The sequence below is a fragment of the Polypterus senegalus genome, chromosome 7 (genome assembly GCF_016835505.1).
Source record: "Polypterus senegalus isolate Bchr_013 chromosome 7, ASM1683550v1, whole genome shotgun sequence".
NCBI lineage: Eukaryota > Metazoa > Chordata > Cladistia > Polypteriformes > Polypteridae > Polypterus > Polypterus senegalus.
In genome coordinates this window covers 97,670,386-97,691,177 of record NC_053160.1, presented here as the reverse complement: position 1 = coordinate 97,691,177, position 20,792 = coordinate 97,670,386, and the positions used below count along the sequence as shown (strand labels likewise).

At 39.9% G+C, this 20,792-nt stretch overlaps 1 protein-coding gene across 1 annotated transcript in view; it reads right to left on the bottom strand.

The window, feature by feature from the left end:
• Positions 1–533: 533 nt before the first annotated feature.
• LOC120532729 (neuromedin-K receptor-like) overlaps positions 534–20,792 on the bottom strand; it is a 290,416-nt gene continuing 270,157 nt past the window's right edge. Inside the window, exon 5 of the mRNA XM_039759043.1 lies at positions 534–1,108. Coding sequence (XP_039614977.1) covers positions 796–1,108 — 313 coding nt within the window. The 3' untranslated portion in view covers positions 534–795. The remainder of the gene's footprint in view (positions 1,109–20,792) is intronic.

Here is a 20,792-nt window from a genome sequence, read left to right as displayed (position 1 = left end):
TAACCTGGCGCTGGACTGAATCTAGGACTCTGGATCTGTGAGCAGCATTGCTAACCAAAACACCCTTGTGTTATCCTCAATGATAAAGATGTATATATTTAATATAACAATGATATTATTGTAGACTGAACAATTTAATCAAAAAGATCTTCAAATATGATACTGACAAAGCAGAACAAAATATATTGAAGTTTTTCTTCAGATCTTTTAATCACTTGACACTAAATGATAATTGATGATAAAATAATGTGTTTCACAAAATACACATAACTCAATTCAAACGTATGTACAGAAATATGTAAACAAACTTCTAAATTACAAGGTCTACAAAAAAATCATAAAAATGTAAAAAAAAATGAAAATGACTGAAGAAACAAAGTTTAGTTGACTAATATTTCATTCCTTATGATTTGCAATCAGAAAAATATCAGAATCAGGAGACAGAGTTTTACGAAGTATTTTTCATATTGTCAACATTATTTAAGCCTTCAATTTTACATCCATTGATATATTAAAGAAAACAAATGCACCCATATAGTTAAAAAGAACTGACTTCTAAAAGACATACCTTATTGTATAATCAACTTTGTTTCTTTTAGTGATGACATTGCTTAAGAAGTAAGTTTTAGTGTTTAAATGATGACACAAAGTCCAGACAGATAACATATGGTTCTTCATGCTGTGGCTCGTTCACATTCAAATCACTTTGTAAAGTCTGCCTTGCAGACACATCTTGGTCTATGGTACCTGTTTACTCAGGCTGTTCCAGTTTTAAGTTGTGTCTGCCAAAACTCTTCAGGAATATTCTTCTAGCGAAGTGTTGGTTGTACTGTAAAAACTTGAGCTCCTGGAAGTTTTACTACTGTTACCAGAACAGCCATTGAGGCTAGTCTCTCGGGATGTGGCACTCTTCTTTCTTGATGGGGCCGAGTTTTCTCCCTCATTAGGCTCAAACACAATTGTCATGCTGGACTCCATCCTGGAGACGGTGTACATGCTGCTCTGGCGTGTTGGTTTGAAGCGTGTTGCTTTAAGTTCAAGTTCGTCATAGCTGGACACTTCAATGAACGGACACCAACGAAATGCCCTTTTAAAACCTGCTCTAAACCTGTGAAAAAAGAAGCAAAACAATGTCATCAATAATTAACTCTAAATTTGTAGTAAAGGCTTTTGAATGCACATACTGCTACAACTGATCAACCCTTTATCATTTTTTGTATTATTGAAAAAAAAACAAAATTAACATACCATTTAGTTTACTTCAAAATGTGTTTGCACCCCTTTATTTATATTGTTACATTACAACTAATAAGTCAGTACTACAACAACAAAAAAATACAATATGAAATCTAATAACACTTAGCATTTCTTTTGAATTAAACAAATAATAGAGTGCAACCTGATGTTTATGTTGTCCTGAACACCCCGGCACAAAGGAAATAATGCTGTTGAAATGACAACAGCATTTGAATAGTCTTGGTTCAAAGAAGAATATGAAAAACATTGTGATTTCAACCAATCTTCCTGAGAAACATTTCACACTACACAATGATCAGTACCAGAACAAATTTAGCAGAAGGAAATGAGTTTTGTTTGTTTTGGGGTGCAATGAGTTATTACGATGCAAATAAAACCGTAATTTTGATTCATAGCCAGTATGCCGAGAGTGTATATCCAAAAGACCAAATACAATGCTGCAGGTTTCCACTGTTGTTCAGCAACCACAGAGCCAACCTTATCAAACATGAATAAGGTGGCAAATGTAAGTGCAGGTTCTCACACATACAGAAGACTCAACACATAGAACTAAAAATTCAGTTTAGTGCAATGGAAGAACATATATTAAAACAAATTTTAAAAAATGTAGGCATAAAAATTATGTTATTAGCCATGACTTCCACTGCATGCAGAAAATGAGTACTTAAATAACAGCATTACCATGCTGTCAGCTATTATTTAGCTAGAAAAAAACTTCCCTATTAATAAAGTAAAACTGCAAAAATGACAATGCATAGCATGGTATTGTGTAAAGAACACAGATACAAAAGCAGATGTTAAACCACTGAACCCTTCATTAGAATTAAACTCATCAAATCTGGATACTGAATCTCTGCAGCAGTCATATAATCAAAGTGGCAGTGCATGGTTGCCCTGGAAAACATTGTACATTTTTTGCCAAATGGCAATTGTTAACTTTGTTAATTTTTATTGTACTTTTTATGAAATACTTAAGTGTATGTGTTTTATATTAAAATATATATCTCCTTCCAGGTTCATCTTAAATATGCAATACTCCAATGGGTCAAGAGGGAGTGCAGCCTCTAATGTTTTGTCTCCTTTTGTTCCCTGTACAGTGCATTGAAGGCACCCAATGAAGGCAATTAAGAAAGAGAAGATCCTCTCTTTCCAGCCGGAACAGAAAAAGCGGACCTCCCCTGAAGATGCCATCACTTTTTGGACCTGAGTGCAACCAGTGAGAAGCTCCAAAAAGCCTGACATTACCTTTAAAGAAAGCCATTTCCAGACTGTATTTCCAAGTGGATTGCCTATATTTCAGGTGTGTGCTCTTGAGCATTGGTTTCTTTCGTTTAAATTTAATTTTCTTCACTATATTGAATATAGTGGCCTGGTTGGTTTTAATAAATAATCACCGCACTCGCAGCTTAGCAAGGGGGCATGGTGGTGTGTGGCTGAAGCGGTTCCTCAGGAGTTTGTGATGTGGGCATTTCTAACCTAAGTGCACAGGTGAGAAGTGGTCCTCATCCGTAATTGTTCCCAGGAGCTGCTGATTGCCAGTCGGCTAAAGGGAAAAAGAAGAGAACAGGAAAGAACGGAAGGTTGCAGGAGAAGGCAGGAAGCAGGAGGAGAAAGCCAGTGCCGGAGAGAAAGAGAGAGAGCGAGCACGAGAGAAAGAGCAAGCGAGATAGAGAGAGCGTGAGCGCTGAGAGAGGAGCCTGGGTGTTTGTCTCAGTGTTATTCAATGTTTTTACAATTAGTTTACTATTACGCTGTGCATTCTATGGTATGATTAACTATTTTTGGGCTTAAAAATCTTTAAAGAAAATATATTTATATACAGTTTGTACAATCTGGAACAGATTAATTGTACTTATATACAATCCTATGGGAGAAATTACTTGGGGTTCCACTGTATATATATATATATATATATATATTGTGACAGATAGGAGGCGCTGTTGTCCCCTTGAACCCTCAGACTAGACGCCAGACACCAGGTAAAAGTTCATTTATTATTTATTCGGACAATAGTACAGTGCAGAAGCACCCTCCACTCCACAATACTCACAAATCACTACAATACACAATAATTAATACAATCCTCCACTCCCAGACACTTTGCCACCCAGCTCAGCTCACTCGTCTGGGATCTCTCCCAGTTTTTTATAGTCCGTGACCCGGAAGTGCAGTCCTGCAGTCCATGTGACTTCCTAGCACTTCCGGGTCAGATGAAAACTCCTCTTCTTCAACCTGGAAGCACCTCATTCCCTTTGACCATGTGACTAGGACGCACTTCCGGGTTGTAGGCATAATAATCGTTGCTCCTCCCTGCAGCGCTTTCTAGTGGTCCCTGTGATATCCAGCAGCACTGTGGATGAAAAAACTCCATTGTCCATAATTCCCTGCTGGCATTCGGGGCAACTCCATGCTGCAGGGAGGGCCCCACCTGGCGGCCTGGGGGTATTGGTCGGGATGACTGGACAGCCATAGTCCACTATATATCTATACTAATAAAAGGCAAAGCCCTCACTCACTCACTCACTCATCACTAATTCTCCAACTTCCCGCGTAGGTAGAAGGCTGAAATTTGGCAGGCTCATTCCTTACAGCTTGCTTACAAAAGTTGGGCAGGTTTCATATCGAAATTCTATGCGTAATGGTCATAACTGGAACCTATTTTTCTCCATATACTGCAATGAACTTTAGCTCGATGGCCGTGGGGGGGCAGAGCTGCGTGTGACATCATCACGCCTCCCACGTAATTACGTGGACTGACTGTGACCGCAGTATGTAGAAAAGGAGGAAGAGCTCCCAAAGAGCGCTGAAGAAAAACGCTGAATACTTTATTCGCGAGTTTAATGAGAAGACACGAGGTATAAACGAGACTTTGGATCACTTTGTAACGGAGTTAAAATTACTGTAGAGAGAAACTTTTAAGTGCCGGGTCTTAGCTAACATTAAATAAAGCCGTGGACATCGCAACATCACACAAGAGAGCAGCTCACGTGAACTGACTGAACGCAGTACGAGTGGTCACTTCCATGCATCAAACCTGTTCAAAAAACGCATTACACAATTGACAAGGTAGGAAAAGAATATACTCCGAGCTGAGCTCCACAGCTAACGCGGTCTTGCGGAAGCAACTTCGTCACGCTGCCACCAAATACTCACAGAAAAATCCACAAGTTAATACACACGCTGTCTCCCATTTCAATTCAGATGCCTCCAATTTCCAGTAAGGCACTGCTGCGCGATGACAAGTAATAAGTCTCAGGGACAGACCCTACAAAAGGTTGTCACTGATTTCAGGCAAGATTTCTTTTCTCCTGTACAACTATACGTTGCATTCTCAAGAGTGAGCTTGCGCAGCTTCGTCATATTACAACCAGAGTGCTGAACATGATATATAAAAACTCACAACATGATATATAAAGAGAACTATAATAATCGTAATAAACGAACAATAAAACAGCGGAGAACCCGTGGATTAAATAAAAAGGCAGCTTCCTTGGCAAAAGCAAGGAAAAAGGATGGCTTTATATGTTGTTCGTTTAAAAAACAGCGGAGAAGCTGTGTAAAGGCTGCTTCACAAAAAAACAGAGGAGCGCCTTATATGAGCAGGCAGTCAGCTACAGAAGGGAATCAATAAATATCTATAATCGTAATAAACAAACAAAAAATAGCGTACAAGCCGCGGATTACATAAAGGAAATGGGTACCTGAACAGTAAAGTAAGTCTCGAATAGCTACACAATAACTATAACAATCGTAATAAATGAAACAGTACAGAACCACGAAGCAAGGAGAAACGACGGCCTTATATGGCGTTCGTTTATAAAGCAGCGGAGAAGCTATGTAAAGGCAGCTACACAAAAAAACAGCAGAGCACCACACTCTGAATGTATTCCTCGCATCACCGTTATACCCTCTGATCTCCCATTTCAATTCAAATGCCTCAATGTGTAGATATGTGTATATGTAGATATGTTTATATGTATATATGTATATATGTTTATAAGTTTGTGTGTGTGTGTGTATATATATATGACAGCAACACTCATAACAGTGACAAAACAATTACATTGACAATCATGTTACGTTATTTTTAAAATGTTTCCTTCTCTTTTTCATAACTTCTTTAACACACTACTTCCCCGCTGCGAAGCGCGGGTATTTTGCTAGTATATATATATATACAGTATATACGATATATGTATATATATATATATATATACATACAGTTATCCCCCGCCTATCGCGGAAGTTACGTTTCAGACCCATCAGCAAAAGGTGAAAATCCGTGATATAGAAAGACCATATAAATAAAACATTTTTTATAGTGTAAACCTTAAAATACCCATCCCACACGTTTTAAACACATGTAAACTTATTAAGACACACTTTGTAAACACATATGATATGTTGCTATCGGGCTAAGGATATGAGTAACAGCTCTCTATTATAAAACATTTTAACGTCACGCAAGACAAGGCAGTTAGACAGAAGAACAGCTGCTGTACAGGCTTTTAAATGCACAGAGCGACAAGCAGAACAAGCACCTTGGCAGGAGCAGCACAAAGTCCACTTCTCTTTAGCATGCATTCAGCTCCCCCCCCACTTCACAACGCGAAGTGGCAGGAGCATAGTGTGCCTTCACGGGGAAGGGGGTTGGGGTGTTTGAGTGAAGTGATCAAGACCACATTATCTCGGATATACACTTTGACGACATGCAAGAGTAGACAATACAACCTTAGGAAGCAAAACCCGTGAGTCAGTGACTTTTGCATGTCACGCCCTACTTACAAACAATTTAAAACAACTTCACTGACATTTAACCTAGCAGTTCTTGGAATATTTTTGGCAGACAAACTTCAGGTGCTCCTAGCTCTTCAAACAATGACAAGCACAACACGCAGCTTGCCAGCAGCAGCTGCAGAAACAGCAGATGATCTGTCCACTTCTGCTTAGCGTGTGTTCACCCTTCACAAGCAGAACAGGCATCGTGGCAGAAGCAGCACAAAGTAGATGATCAGTCCACTTCTGCTTAGTGTGCATTTAGCTGCCCCCTTCATAAAGCGAACGGCAGAGACGCGAAGTGGCAAAAGGACAGCTGCTGTACTGGCTTTTAAGTGATTGACGCAAAGCGTGACAAGCACAACACACAGCTGGCCAGCAGCAGCACAAGACACCAGCTGAACCAATCGCATCTCTTTAGCGTGTGTTCAGACCCCCCCTTCACAATGCAAGCAGCGTTATAAGTGCCACGAGAAAGAGATTTAACCACGCCCAGGGCAGTAAATAAAGGACAAATATTGTTTTTACAAAAGTCTTAAACTAAAAATGAAAATAATGCATATGTAACAATTCCCATGAAAATAACAATCTCTTTAAATTGTTTATCCGGTAAACCAAACCCGTGGGTGGGCGAGCGAATTGAGCAGGAGGCAGAGCCCCCTAGTAATAATAGTAGTATTAATAAGTGTAAGTGTAGTGGGGGCGCGATAGCTGAACTGCAATATAGCAGGAGATCACTGAATATATATACTATATACAGTATATATATATATATATATATATATATATATATATATATATATATATATATATATATATATATATATATACTGCTCAAAAGAATTAAAGGAACACTTTTTAATCAGAGTATAGAATAAAGTCAATGAAACATATGGGATGTTAATCTGGTCAGTTAAGTAGCAGAGGGGGTTGTTAATCAGTTTCAGCTGCTGTGGTGTTAATGAAACTAACAACAGATGCACTAGAGGGGCAACAATGAGGCCACTGACATTTTTCCCTCCACATCTTTTCTGACTGTTTCTTCACTAATTTTGCATTTGGCTACAGTCAGTGTCACTACTGGTAGCATGAGGCGATACCTGGAACCTACAGAGGTTGCACAGGTAGTCCAACTTCTCCAGGATGGCACATCAATACGTGTCATTGCCAGAAGGTTTGCTGTGTCTCCCTGCACAGTCTCAAGGGCATGGAGTAGATTCTAGGAGACAAGCAGTTACTCTAGGAGAGCTGGAGAGGGCCATAGAAGGTCCATAACCCATCAGCAGGACCATTATCTGCTCCTTTGGGCAAGGAGGAACAGGATGAGCACTGCCAGAGCCCTACAAAATGACCTCCAGCAGGCCACTAGGTGTGAATGTCTCTGACCAAACAACCAGAAAGACTTCATGAGGGTGACCCAAGGGCCCCATGTCCTCTAATGGGCCCTGAGCTCACTGCCCAGCAGCATGCAGCTCGATTGGCATTCACCATAGAATACCAGAATTGGCAGATGCACCACTGGTGCCCTGTGCTTTTTACACATGAGAGCAGGTTCACCCTGAGCACGTGACAGAAGTGAAAGGGTCTGGAGAAGCCATGGAGAACATTATGCTGCCTGTAACATCATTCAGCATGAGCAGTTTGGTGGTGGGTTAATGATTGTCTGGGGAGGCATATCCATGGAGGGTCACACAGACCGCTACAGGCTTGACAAAGGCACCTTGGGTGCCATTAGGTATCAGGATGAAATCCTTGAACCCATTGTCAGACCCTATGCTGGTACAGTGGCTCCTGGTGCATGACAATTCCTGGCCTCAAGTGGTGAGAGTATGCAGGCAGTTCCTGGAGGATGAAGGAATTGATACCATTGACTGGCCACCACACTTTCCTGACCTAAATCCAATAGAACACCTCTGGGACATTATGTTTTGGTCCATCCAATTCCACCAGGTTGCACCTCAGACTGTCCAGGAGCTCAGTGATGCCCTGGTCCAGATCTGGGAGGAGATCCCCCACAACACCATCTGTCATCTCATTAGAAGCATGCACCGATGTTGTCAGGCATGTATACAAGAACACAGGGGCCATACAAAGTGCTGCGTACAATTTTGAGTTGCTGCAATTAAATTTTGGCAAAATGGACTAGCCTGCCACATAATTTTTTCACTCTGATTATTGGGGCGTCTTTGAATTTAGGGCTCTGTAGGTTGATCATTTTCATTTCCATCAAACGATGTGGCATCCTTTCGTTCCTAACACATTACCCAGTCTATATCAGTATAGATATCCAGGAGGATTTCTTTTTCCCATTGAGATCTGATGTGTTTTCAAAATGTTCCTTTAATTTTTTTGAGCAGTTTATATTTATATATATATATATATATATAATAGTGACCTCTAGGGGGCATTGCAGACATAATTCCCAAATAATAAAAAGTTTTATTTGCAACAAAAAAGGCTTTTGCAAATCTCAGAACAATCATTTTCCTTCACCTTTCACTCCTCCAAGAATGCTTTGTCCTCTTTCACCCGACTCTGACTCGTCTGGCTGAGATCAAGCAGTTTCTTTTATCTATGACCTGTATGTACTTCCGGTGTCAGGGCACAGCCTGTTGGAAACATGTCTTGGTCAACTGTAAGTCCTTGCAAGTAGGGATTATGAATCCCAGTAGCTCACCCTGGTGGCCCCCACAGAACCCAACACGGCTACAGATCCCAGCATGCCCTGTGGGCGTCTGTGTGGGAACCCAGCAATACTGCCATCTGGTGTACTGGGGGAGAAAATGTTTAGTAATGCTCCTCTCCCCTACAACATATATTACTTTTTAAGAATGAACTCTGTTGGGCAAATATGTTTTGGTCAGTGGGCCTGCGTATACTCAAATCATTTACATTTTTGGCTGATGCCTTTATCCAAAGCAACATAACACATTTATGATACAATTGGTTACATTTCTTTTGGTTTTCCAATTGGAGCATAGTCAGGTCAAGTGACTTGCTCATGGTCACACAGTGTCAGTAGCAGAATTTGAACCCACAACTTTAGGGTTTGGAGTCCAAAGGCTTAACTACTACACCTCACTGACTGCACTCAAAGTCACTCTCAAAAGAACAATAGCAATTGCAACATTTACCAAAAAGAAAAAGCTGCAGAAAAGCATGCCCTAGGAATGACAGGCTGCCCTACTGGTGGTTAATACAGAAATGCCACTGTATTTTTGATTAAACATACAGTAAAATGCAGTTTGCCATTACAAAGTCCTGTCAGTTTTATTGTTTCATCTATCCTGCCTACAGTTCTAATAAAAAAAAAATTGTTAGTAAAAAGTGACACACAGTGGTAGTTTGGGGTCCTTTCTGATGCTGCTGCTGAAGAGCTCTCTTGACATCACTATCTGGCTTTTGGTTCTTTCTTTCATTTTGGGGTTGCTAATCTATTTTTCCCTTCAGGTTAGCAGTCTGCTATGCTTTATCTTAAATCTGGAACCTCCTTTTATTCTGTATTTAACTTTATTGAACATTTACAATTTGTCCTTTAAATAGCTTAAAAATTATTTAATCACTGAAGCATTCTTCTTGTGTTGAGATGGAAAATTGCCAGACAGAGGGCATTGCAAAAATGATTTATCTTTCTGATCTAATTCATCTGTACCTGACAACAGGTTAAATTAACAAGGCAACACTTTAAGTATCTGGTAGTCTGCTATATACCTTTTGTTTGTGATGTAATTTTCCCAGCGTCATACCAACTTTTTACTACTCCTCCCGCTTTCACCGTTTACAACGAACATGTTAACATCTCACATTTAAAGAATCTAAACTTATATTGCATTTTATGTTCAAAATACAGTTTTTTCTTACCACATTCTATAAAATTTAAACATTTTCTTTTGAAAAACTGATTGTAACAACACAATAATCATTAGGGAAAAAAACTGTAAAGTATCTTTACATTTCCTGTCTTGATTGAACCAGAACACTGTGTACATACTCTTGTAGCTTTATCAATGTTTTTTCATTAAGTTATTTTATTTAAAAACTAACATAAAGCTGTTTCATTTCTAGCATCTTCAAATTTTTGAAGTTGAGGAAAATGTCTGTTTGAAGGTCTATAATATAATTTGGAAGTGTGAATGTGCTTCTTAAACTACAAGTGCAATATTTGGTTAATAATTTGGTCTCTTACAAAGCCCACAGAGAACTGATATTGAGTTGTGAGTGAGCAATAACAAACTAATAATTTGTTGCAAAATATTGTTGAAGTAGATAAGGCCATAGATGTGAAACATGGCAGTGTTAAGTGAAATTTGTCAGGACTTCATTTTCACCAGAGTTGGCCAAATTCAAAAGTCGTAGACAATTAATACATTATAGTTTATCATTATATAAAGTCCAGCCATCAATTTTCCAGCAGCAACAAAATAAACCCCGACACGTATTTACTATTCCTGTTTATAACTGATTCATTAGCACATAAACTGAAACCACAGATCTACTGTTATGTATTATAGTTTCATTATTAATGCACATTAAAACCCAGCCACAGGGGATACAAAAACCAGTGTGTTTCTTCGTGCCATTTCAAAGCCATCCAGTGTAAAATCTTGCTAGATCAACATGCGGACAATAATACAGATTTGCATACTGGATCGGTTGAGTCCCAAGTTAACAACAACCGCCACCAGTACTGTTAGCTAACAGTTGGTGGAAATTAGGCTACTGTTGGCCGGAAAAGGAGAAGAAGAGGAGGGAGATGTGTCCAGAGGAAAAAGGAGAAGAGGAAGGTAAAGAGAGCAGAACTGAGAGTAGGAACTTTGAATGTTGGCAGTATGACTAGTAAGGGGAGAGAGTTAGCCAATATGATGGAGAGAAAGAAGGTTGATATATTGTGCATGCAAGAGACTAAATGGAAGGGGGAGAAGGCCAGGTGGATCGGAGGTGGATTCAAATTGTTCTATCATGGTGTGGATGGGAGGAGAAATGGGGAAGGGGTTATTCTGAAGGAACAGTATGTCAAGAGTGTTTTGGAAGTGCAAATAGTGTCAGACAGATTGATGATTGTGAAGTTGGAAACTGGAGGTGTGATGATGAATTTTGTTAGTACATATGCCCTGCAAGTAGGGTATGCGATGGATGAGAAAGAAGATTTCTGGAGTGATTTGGATGAAGTGAATGTCAGATGAATGAAGAAGGTCAGATGATAATGGATTCTGCAAAGAGTATGGGCATGGCTGTGGTGAATACGTATTTTAAGAAGAGGGAGGAACATAGGGTGATATACAAGAATGGAGGAAGATACACACAGGTAGATTATATCCTATTCAGAAGAGTCAGTCCTAAGGAGATTAAAGACTACAAAGTGGTGGCAGGGGAAAGTGTAGTTAGGCAGCATAGGATGGTGGTCTGTAGGAAGACGTTGGACATCAAGAAGAGGAGGATAGAAAGGTCAGAGCCAAGGATCAAATTGTGGAAGTTAAAAAAGGAAGACTGCAACGTTGAGTTTAGGGACGAGGTAAGACAGGCAGTGGGTGGCAGTGAAGAGTTACTAGACAGCTGGAAAACTACAGCAGAAGTAGTAAGGGTGACAACAAGAAGGGTGCTTCGTGACATCTGGACAGAGGAAGGAGGAAAAGGAAACCTGGTGGTGGAATGGGGAAGTACAGGAGAGTATAAAGAGGAATAGGAGGGCGAAGAAGAAGTGGGATAGTATAAGAGATGCAGAAAGTAGACAAAAGTACAAGAAGATAAGGTGCATGGTAAAGAGAGAGGTGACGAAGGCTAAAGAAAAAGCATATGATGAGTTGTAGGAGAGGTTGGACACTATGTAGGGAGAAAAGGACCTTTACCGATTGGCTAGAGAGAGGGGCCATGCTGGAAAAGATGTGTTATAGGTTAGGGTGATAAAGGATAACGATGGAGACATATTCACAAGCAAGGAGGGTGTGTTGAGAAGATGGAAAGAGTACTTTGAGAGGCTGATGAATGAAGAGAATGAGAGAGAAATTTGGATGATGTGGGGATAGTGAATCAGGAAATGCAATGGATTAGCAAGGAGGAAGTAAGGACAGCTATGAAGAGGATGAAGAATGGAAAGGCCATTGGTCCAGATAATATACCTGTGGAAGCATGGAGGTGTTTAGGGGAGATTGCAGTGGAATTTTTAAACAGATTGTTTAATGCAATCTTGGAACGTGAGAGGATGCCTGAGGAGTGGAGATATGTACTGGTACCGACTTTTAAGAATAAAGGGGATGTACAGAGCTGTAGTAACTACAGGGGGATAGAATTGATGAACCACAGCATGAAGTTATGGGGAAGAGTAGTGGAAGCTAGGTTAAGAAGGGAGGTGAAGATTAGTGAGCAGCAGTATGGTTTCATGCCAAGAAAGAACACAACAGATGAAATGTTTGCTCTGAGGGTGTTGCTGGAGAAGTTTAGAGAAGGCCAGAAGGATGTGCACTGCCTCTTTGTGGACCTGGAGAAAGCATATGACAGGGTGCCTCGAGAGAAGTTGTGGTATTGTATGAGGAAGTCGGGAGTGGCAGAGAAGTATGTAAGAGTTGTACAGCATATGTACAAGGGAAGTGTGACAGTGGTGAGGTCTGCTGTAGGAGTGACGGATGCACTCAACCTGGAGGTGGGATTACATCAGGGAATGGCTCTTAGCCCTTTCTTATTTGCAATGGTGGTGGGCAGGTTGACAGATTAGACAGGAATCCTCTTGGACTATGATGTTTGCTAATGACATTGTGATCTGAAGCAAGAGTAGGGAGCAGGCTGAGGAGACCCTGGAGAGGTGGAGATATGCTTCAGAGAGGAGAGGAATGAAGATCAGTTTGAACAAGACAGAATACATGTGTGTGAATGAGAGGAAGGTCAATGGAATGGTGAGGATGCAAGGAGTAGAGTTGGCGAAGGTGAATGAGTTTAAATACTTGGGATCAACAGTAGAGTGGAAGAGAGGTGAATAAAAGAGTGCAGGCAGGGCGGAATGGGTGGAGAAGAGTGTCAGGAGTAATTTGTGACAGACGGTTATCACCAACAGTGAAAGGGAAGGTCTACAGGGTGGTAGTGAGACCAGCTATGCTATATGGGTTGGAGAAGGTGGCATTGACCAGAAATTAGGAGACAGAGCTGGAGGTTTCAGAGTTAAAGATCCTAACATTTGCATTGGGTATGATGAGGGTGGACAGGATTAGAAATGAGTACATTAGAGGGTCAGCTCAGGTTGGATGATTGGGAGACAAAGTCAGAGAGGTGAGATTGCTTTTGCTTGGTCATGTGCAGAGGAAAGATGTGGAGTATATTGGGAGAAGGATGTTAAGGATAGAGCTGCCAGGTAAGAGGAAAAGAGGAAGGCCTAAGATGAGCTGTATGGATGTGGTGAGAGAGGACATGCAGGTGATGGGTGTGATAGAGCAAGATGTAGAGGACAGGAAGATATGGAACAAGATGTTCCGCTGTGGCAACCCCTAAAGGGAGCGCCGAAAGAAGAAGATTAATGAACATTAGAGGGAATCTGGTTGTAGTGATTTTTATGTAATTTAGACCAAAATGAAAAAATAAGAATTTATATTTTTTTAAAGAATTGATAAATTTTGTTTATGTTGTACATATAGGCGGATACAAGTACTGCATTTTGTAATATATTTTGTATATTGAGTTATAATTAATTCAAAATCCACTTCTAGTTTAGAACACAATGCAAATGATTTTTTATGGAAGTGAACTGCTTTAAATGGACAGCAATATTGCATATGAACTTTGTAATTAATAGCAAATCAATTCTGATGACTTTCACAAACGTTGCCCCACCCTTGATTGTATTTTATGGGTAACAAACATTACCTATTACTGCTTATTCTGTTACTTACCTTGAGAAGTAATTCATTACGGAATGTTAAGAATGTTATTTTATTATTACTACAATCTGAAATGCACTTGCATTCTACCATCAACAAGATGTGCAGGAAAATTTGTATTAAGCATGTCTCAGAATTTAGGTGTATGTACATTTATAAAGTGCAATTTCCAGTTTCAGTTATTACTATTTCAGTTCTTTGAAAGGTGTTTGGCTTTAAATAAGAGCGTCTGTCAAGACTAGAACTGCACTGCATCAAGCTGGCATTTACAGAACAGTTTATATGTGTATATAGCATTTTATTTAGAAAGACTGATTAGCACTGCTACCTCATGTACCCAGCCCCCTTGGTTCAAGTCCCTTTTACTGTCTGCATAGCATATGTATGTATGTATGTATTTATTTATTTATTGTTTTGGTTATGCAGTTTTTCCCACATCCCAAACGACATGTATACTAGGTTAATTGGCTCTTCAGGTCCTGACTGAGTGTATAGTAGATTCTGAAAGTATTCCGACCCTTTCACTTTCTGCACATTGTATTGTATTTTGGATTTAATTTGAATGGATATATTTGCCATTTTTGCTATCAACCTACTCTCAATTACCAAGAATGTCAACATGAAAACATATTTTCAGAAAGGTTTACAAATGTATTAAAAATCAAAAACTGAATTCTCTAATTTACATAAGTATTCAGTTCCTTTGTCTCATAGCAAACTAAGTTGATTGCTCGTTTAAAAGGGCACACACCTGTGTAATAAGGTCCCACTGTATATGTATGGGCCATATGTTGGAATGCTGCCCTACCTAGATTGAGCTTGATGCTGCCAGGATAAATGTCAACCTACCACAATTCACAATCAGTTCTTTAAAGCAGTAATCTTACTCTGTATAAATATAATGTGATTAACAAAACAGCAGGGCTGTAATATTACAAGCATTCACTGAAAGTTGCTACATAAACATTTTAGTATACTAATGATTATATGAATGGCAGCCTTTCAGTATTTTACAAAACCATTTTGTAATGTCATTAGTTATAGCTTTATTAAGAAAATCTTATTTACAGTGGCAAGCAAAAATCCGAGTGAAAGTCAGTACTAACTAACTTTTGAGTTTTTCTTCTTCATTTAAATATCTATATAAAATGATTTATTTAGATTTTTGAAGTATATTGTTAAGAGATCACATTTAAAATACCGAACAGATAAATATGTGTACAAATCTTTTGGCATGCAGAAAATTATGATGACTTTCAAGGAGAGTAAGTATTTTTGCACGACATTTTTTCAGCAAATTTATTGAAAGAGCATCTTGAAAGGATGTCTTTGATGTCTGAACTGCTTTTGAGGTATGTTATTCTGTTAATTGCACAGCAACGTGTAAAGGGATGTCACCTATGATGTAGTATGAATATTATAAAACAACCAAATGAGCACATTAAAAATAAAATCATATATAAATATAAATCACATATATTTACAGTGGTCTGATAACTTTACTACATAATAATCACACAGTATATCGTTTACAGTTTACATCCATAATTCATATTTATGTATCATTTTCTCTTTTTGGTTTGTTTTTTTGCATTTTCAAGGCTCAAATTCTTCCTTCCTGCACATGGAGTCTGCATGTTCTACCCATGTCTATATTCGTTTTTCGGTGTGTGTGTATGTGGTAGGTGTGTGTGGGCTCTAAAGTGGATTGGCATCCTGTCCAGAGCAGATGCCTGTTTTTATTGCCAATGTTAACAAAATAAGCTCCAGCTCAAAGTGATCTTCAATTGGATTAAGTGACTTTAGGAATGTTACATAATGCCATGTCATTTGCTTTTTTGCTTTTAAATCCTGCAACCAGAAATTATCCATGCGAAGTCTGCACATTCTGCTCTGCATGAGTGTTTCTCCAGGAGGCTACTGATAGATTATACAGTATGGGTAATAGATTTTTTTTAATTTTTAATTAAAAAGACATGTTTGTATACCTATCTTTGATATACACATATGTCACTTAACCTACTGAACTTTCTATAGTTTCTGTTATTCATTCTATTTTTACACCTGCACCCACCACACACCGAAACACCTGGATTGGGACCCGAGTGCAAAGGGTGACACCTCAACACCACACTGGAACAGTTTGACGTTTTTTTACAGTGGCCAGAGTGCCAATCCTGCCACCAACCTCTAAGTTTCCCCCATAAATTGGAGGATGCAGGGCTGAATGCAGATTAACATTATATCCAGGACAAAGCAATTGCAGGTTAAGGGCCTTACTTAAGGGCCCAACAGGGTAGAGTCACTTCTAGCGTTTGCGGGATTTGAATAAGCAACCTTCTGATTGCTGGTGCAGATCCCCAGCCTCAGAGCCACCACTCCAGCATTATTACCTTAATTACCCCATAATATAGTCATTCACATTCCATTATTTGGCAGTTTGCCCTGTTATTACAATACTTTAAAGATTTCTTTGATTTCACTTTGTAAATACAAAAGCTCCCATATAATACATATATTATATATATATATATACATATATATATAAATATAGTGACGTGTGAGGCGCTGCCTTGCATTCCAAAAATGAGGCTGAGTCTCAATACTTTAGCAAAACCAGCTTTATTTAACTTGAAACAGGAACAGCATGGTTATTTATTGCAGTGGGATCTACCACTTTCCTATAAACAAACACAGCAAACGGGCATAGTTGGGGCCAGGTCAGTGGCCAAGTTATACTATTTCATGCATTTATAATGTTCCTTGCCTCACCCATCGGCAACAGGTGGCTTATAGCATGACCTTGATTGGCTTGTATTTGTTTCCATGGTGCTATGATGTTGCACTGTGAACCTGTGGTTGCCACGGTGACAGACAAGCAGCCTTCCACAGACACAGCAATTGCTCTTTGATGTATCGTCCCATTGGGGAGGACCCAAAAGAGTTCAGAAACCTCACAATATATATATTATAATGGATCCCCGGGTGTCAGCCAGCCCAAACCCCGACACGAACACAGAATCACAGCCCCGGGTTTAAATAAAGCTTGTTTATTAATCAAATTCCCTTCAAATATGGTACAAAAAGCACAACCATTAAAGTTTCTGCGGCGGTGGGATGATGGAATAGTAGGCTGCTGGCTGTTTGGGCTTATCGACACATTTACATAACAAAACACACTGACGAAGAGGTGTTAACGGATTTAAAGGGGGCCAGGTTTATGAGTTTTTTCATAGGCTTTGGTAATTCTAATGTTAATGGGCTGTCCATCCACCCCTTCTTTTCCTTCCTTCTGGGTTTTTTTCCAGCCGAGATGCCTATCCAGCCCACGTGGCATCTACAATATATATATATATTTATATATATATATATATATATATATATATATATATATATATATACACACATATACACAATACTCAAAAAAATTAAAGGAACACTTTGAAAACACATCAGATCTCAATGGGAAAAAAATCATGCTGGATATCTACACTGATATGGACTGGGTAATGTGTTAGGAACGAAAAGATGCCACATCGTTTGATGGAAATGACAATTACCAGCCTACAGAGGGCTGAATTCAAAGACACCTTGAAAAAAAATGACAAGGCAGGCTAGTCATTGCAGCAACTACGTACCATCGTACTCAGTAGTTTGTATGGCCCCCACGTGCCTGTATGCATGCCTTACAATGTAAGGGCATGTTCCTAATGAAGAGACGGATGGTGTCCTGGAGAATCTCCTCCAGATCTGGACCAGGGCATCACTTAGCTCCTGGACAGTCTGAGGTCCAACCTGGCGGCACTGGAAGGACCGTAACATAATGTCCCAGAGGTGTTTTATTGGATCTAGGTCAGATGAGTGCGAGGGCCAGTCAAATCTTTCATCCTCCAGGAACTGCCTGCATACTCTCGCCATCTTGTCGTGCACCAGGAGGAATTCAGGACTGAATGTACCAGCATAGCATCTTAGACTCGGTCCAAGGATTTCATCCCAATACCTAATGGCAGTCAAAGTGCCGTTATCTACCCTGTAGAGGTCTGTGCGTCTCTCCAAGGATATGCCTTCCCAGACTATCACTGACCCACCACCAAACCGGTCATGTTGAACGATGTTACAGGCAGCATAACATTCTCCACGGCTTCTCCAGAACCTTTCATGTCTGTCACATGTGCTCAGGGTGACCCTGCTCTCATCTATGAAAAGCACAGGGCACCAGTGGTGAACCTGCAAATTCTGGTATTAAATGGCAAATGCCAATCAAGCTCCACGGTGTCGGGCTGTGAGCACAGGACCCACTAGAGGACATTGGGCCCTCAGGCCACCCTCATGAAGTCTGTTTCTGATTGTTTGGTCAAACATATTCACACCAGTGGCCTGCCGGAGATCATTTTGTAGGGCTTTGGCAGTGCTCATCCTGATCGTCCTTGCCAAAAGTAGCAGATACTGGTCCTGCTGATGGGTTAAGGACCTTCAACAGCCCTGTCCAGCTCACCTAGAGTAATTACCTGTCTCCTGGAATCTAATCCTAACCCTCCCTTGAGGCTGTGCTGGGAGACACAGCAAACATTCTGGTAATGGCACATACTGATGTGCCATCCTGGAGAAGTTGGACTACCTGTGCTACCTCTGTAGGGTCCAGGTATTGCCTCATGCTACCAGTAGTGACACTGACCACAGCCAAATGCAAAACTAGTGAAAAAACAGTCAGAAAAGATGAGGAGGGAAAATTGTCAGTGACCTCCACCTATTAAACCATTCCTGTTTTGGGGGTTGTCTCATTGCTGCCCCTCTAGTGCACCTGTTGTTAATTTCATTAACACCAAAGCAGCTGAAACTGATTAACAACCACCTCTGCTACTTAACTGATCAGATCAATATCCCAGAAGTTTCATTGACTTGATGTTATACTGTTGTTAAGATGTGTTCCTTTAATTTTTTTGAGCAGTATACTGTGTAAATATATATATATATATATATATATATATATATATATATATATATATATATATATATATATATATATATATATATATATACACTAGGGGGCTCCGCCACCTGCTCGGTTTGCTCACCAAGACCTAGGTTTGGTTTACTGGATATACAATATAAAGAGATTGTTATTATCATAGGAATTGTTACATATTATTTTCACTTTTACTTTAAGACTTTTGTAAAAACAATATTTGTCCTTTATTTCCTGCCCTAGGCATGGTTAAATCTCTTTCTTGTGGAACGTATAACGCTGCTCACGTTGTGAAGTAGGGGGCTAAACACACACTAAGGAGTTGCGGTCGGATCAGCTGCTGTCTTGCTGCTGCTGCGGGCAAGCTGCGTCATTCATTCTTCATTTAAAAGCCTGTACAGCAGCTGTCCTTTTGCCACTTCGTGTTTCTGCCGCTCGCTTTGTGAAGAGGGGAGGCTGAATGCACACTAAGGAGATATGCTCGGATCATCTGCTGGCTTGCTGCAGCTGCTGCTGGTGAGCTGCGTATTCTGCTTCTTGCTTGTCGTTGTTTTAATAGCTGGAAGCACATGAAGTGTGAATGCCAAAAGCATTCCAACAACTGCTAGGTTAGATGTCTGTGAACTTGTTTTAAGTTGTTTGTAAGTACGGCTTGACGTGCAAAAGTCACAGGTTTTGCTTCCTAAAGTTGTAATGTCTAGTCTCATGTGTCGTCAAAGTGTGAGAAGAGCAGGTCTTGATCGCCGCCACCCCCACTTCACATCACACCCGCTAGCGTTGTGAAGTGGGGGAGCTGAATGCACGCTAAGGAGATGCGGACAGATCAGCTGCTGGCTTTGTGCTGCTGAAGTGCATGTTCTGCTTATTGTGCTGTGTGTCGATCATTTAAAAGCCTGTACAGCAGCTGTCCTTCTGTCTAAGTGCCTCTCGCGGGACATCAAATTGACTTCCGAGAAGATTATGTCTCGTCTCCCTGGTCTCCCTGCCAAGATTTTTTTTTATAATAGATATGTGTGTGTGTATGTAAAGGTTATCTCTTAGCAACATTACACACTAAATTCCACATGGTGAGTATTCCATAAGCTACTCCTGAGGCTATCATCCAGAATGTCCACTACAACTTTCTGCTTGTACTCATTTAATAACTAAACTCATAAATAAAACTCTTGAATGAATTTTTGAGTTTCAATAATTGTTTTTCTCACTAACATTAAGGTGTTGTTTTGCATGCTGTCATGCTCTGCTAACACGCAGTATCAGGTTGATCTAATTTTAGGTGGAGAAAATTCCTCAAAGTGACCATGGGTCAGATTTCTAAAACTTGTTTATGTACACAAAAAAGCCTGAAATGTGTGTATGCAACTTTACAAGCATAATTCAAGATTTATAAAAGAAACCTTGATTGGAAAACTTGTGTATATTAATGACAAACCTGAAATATCTTCAAGAAACTGGGAAATAGCGACACCTTTGATCATTAGGGTAATGCAACCAAACCAGTTAAATGTGGAATCTATCTTATAATAATTCATATCACTGAGCTGGTATTATAATTTACGTTGAATAACTATCATATTAAACCAAAAGTAATGAATGTGATGCAGACTCTATTTTATTTCCCTTCTAAGAGGGCAAATGAATATAAATGAATATGAATATTTGCACTGAAGACATTTTTTTTTTTTGTCAATTTATATAGCTGTCACGTCTCTGGGAACTGGTCGACATGTCAGGAATATCATAGCCAAGCTTCAGCTCCAAAATGGGCACTGTTGTGGAATCCATTAACTGACTGGCAAGGTAGGCCTACTACATTCAGTTTCTGTATGGTGTAGGTGTACATAATGTGGTCCCCGGCCCAGGAGGACGAGAGGAGGGCTTGTGCCTCCTCCAGACCACGAGGGGACGTCCGTCCTGGTTATGTTGGGGGC